This window comes from the organism of the source record quoted next (assembly GCF_019968985.1).
Source record: "MAG: Porospora cf. gigantea B chromosome Unknown PgB_NODE_12197_length_1078_cov_1208.91, whole genome shotgun sequence".
Lineage (NCBI taxonomy): Eukaryota > Apicomplexa > Conoidasida > Eugregarinorida > Porosporidae > Porospora > Porospora cf. gigantea B.
The window spans coordinates 1-1078 of record NW_027178581.1 but is presented as its reverse complement, the minus strand read 5'-3'; the positions used below and the strand labels follow the sequence as shown (position 1 = coordinate 1078).

General features: G+C 56.6%; 1 protein-coding gene across 2 annotated transcripts; it reads right to left on the bottom strand.

Annotated features, from left to right (window-relative positions):
- Positions 1-1078, bottom strand: KVP17_002660 (uncharacterized protein; the record flags this gene model as incomplete). 2 transcript variants are annotated; one of them, XM_068519134.1, is made up of 1 exon in its annotated part: positions 1-1078. In XM_068519134.1, a coding segment is annotated over one exon (1078 nt), but the record flags the coding sequence as incomplete, so codon positions are not given. The 2 variants fall into 2 exon arrangements, with proteins under 2 accessions (XP_068379189.1, XP_068379188.1); XM_068519133.1 differs by having other exon boundaries at positions 21-761.

Sequence of the window (1078 nt, the reverse complement as noted above, 5' to 3'; positions counted from 1 at the left end):
AGGGTGAAGGTTAGGGTTACCCATCCCAGAATAGCCGTATTGTTGCCAGTGATACCTCTGACCTCAGTGGCTCCCACATCCCAAGCGCGATGCTTGTCTTGTCGTAGAGAGGCAGCCAATTCCGCATCCACCACATTGATCTGAGAGCCGGTGTCGACCAGCCCATGATACAACTTCGTGTCTTGGTGGATCGGTAAGAACTGCAGCGGGAAAGAGGTGCTGGACCGTCGTCTCCTGCTTATTCTCCGACTCTCGTATTGGCAGGCAGTAGTCGGCGGGTCGGTTCGTCCCGATGTGAATGGAATCTCCTTCCGTTCCGCACCAGTCGTGGTGGCGGGTTCTTCACGTCGTTCGTGACTCGCCGTTTCAGAGTTCCTGTCGGCTACTAAGGCGTTCGTGAGTCCGATTAGGGCCTCGGTGAACTGTTCTTGTTGCGCAGCCAACGCATCCTTATCCGCGAGGATGGCCGTCATCTTGTGCAGCTCGTCTTTCAGCTTGCCTGTGTCGACGACGACCTTAGGCTTCAAGGCTAGGTTCCTTCCTTGCTGGGCCACAACGATCTCCTTTCGACTATACGGCGTATCCTTGGCCCCAGGGACGGCAAGGCCGGTGGGGACACACTGATGTTGGGCCGTTACCTGTCGAGAGCAGATGTCGCAGGTGTGTACCGGGACTCCCAGTTGACGCATGCGTTCCAACCAGCGCTCCTGCTTACGTGACCAGATCACGCGTCGGATGGCTGCTTTGGTCCACTGCATCATCTCCGGTTCGAGGTAGCCCAAATCGTCCCAGTCCGATGGTCTTGACTCTTTCCGAAGGTTCGCTCGCTTTTGAGCTTCGTCCTTCCATTTCCGATGTAGTTGTGACAAGCTGAGGGACTTCTCTTCTTCCGAGAGGTAACGGTCCTGATATTGGAACTCGCTTCTGCGCTTCCGCAGGGCTTGGTAACGTTCTTCGTCTCGGAATACCCCAGGTACAGGTTCCCCGTGCCTCGAAGAGGTCGGATTCCTATCGGCGGCCCCCGATAAGCTCAAGGGCTCATCCGGGTGGATGGAGGGATAGGCGAGGAACACACCAA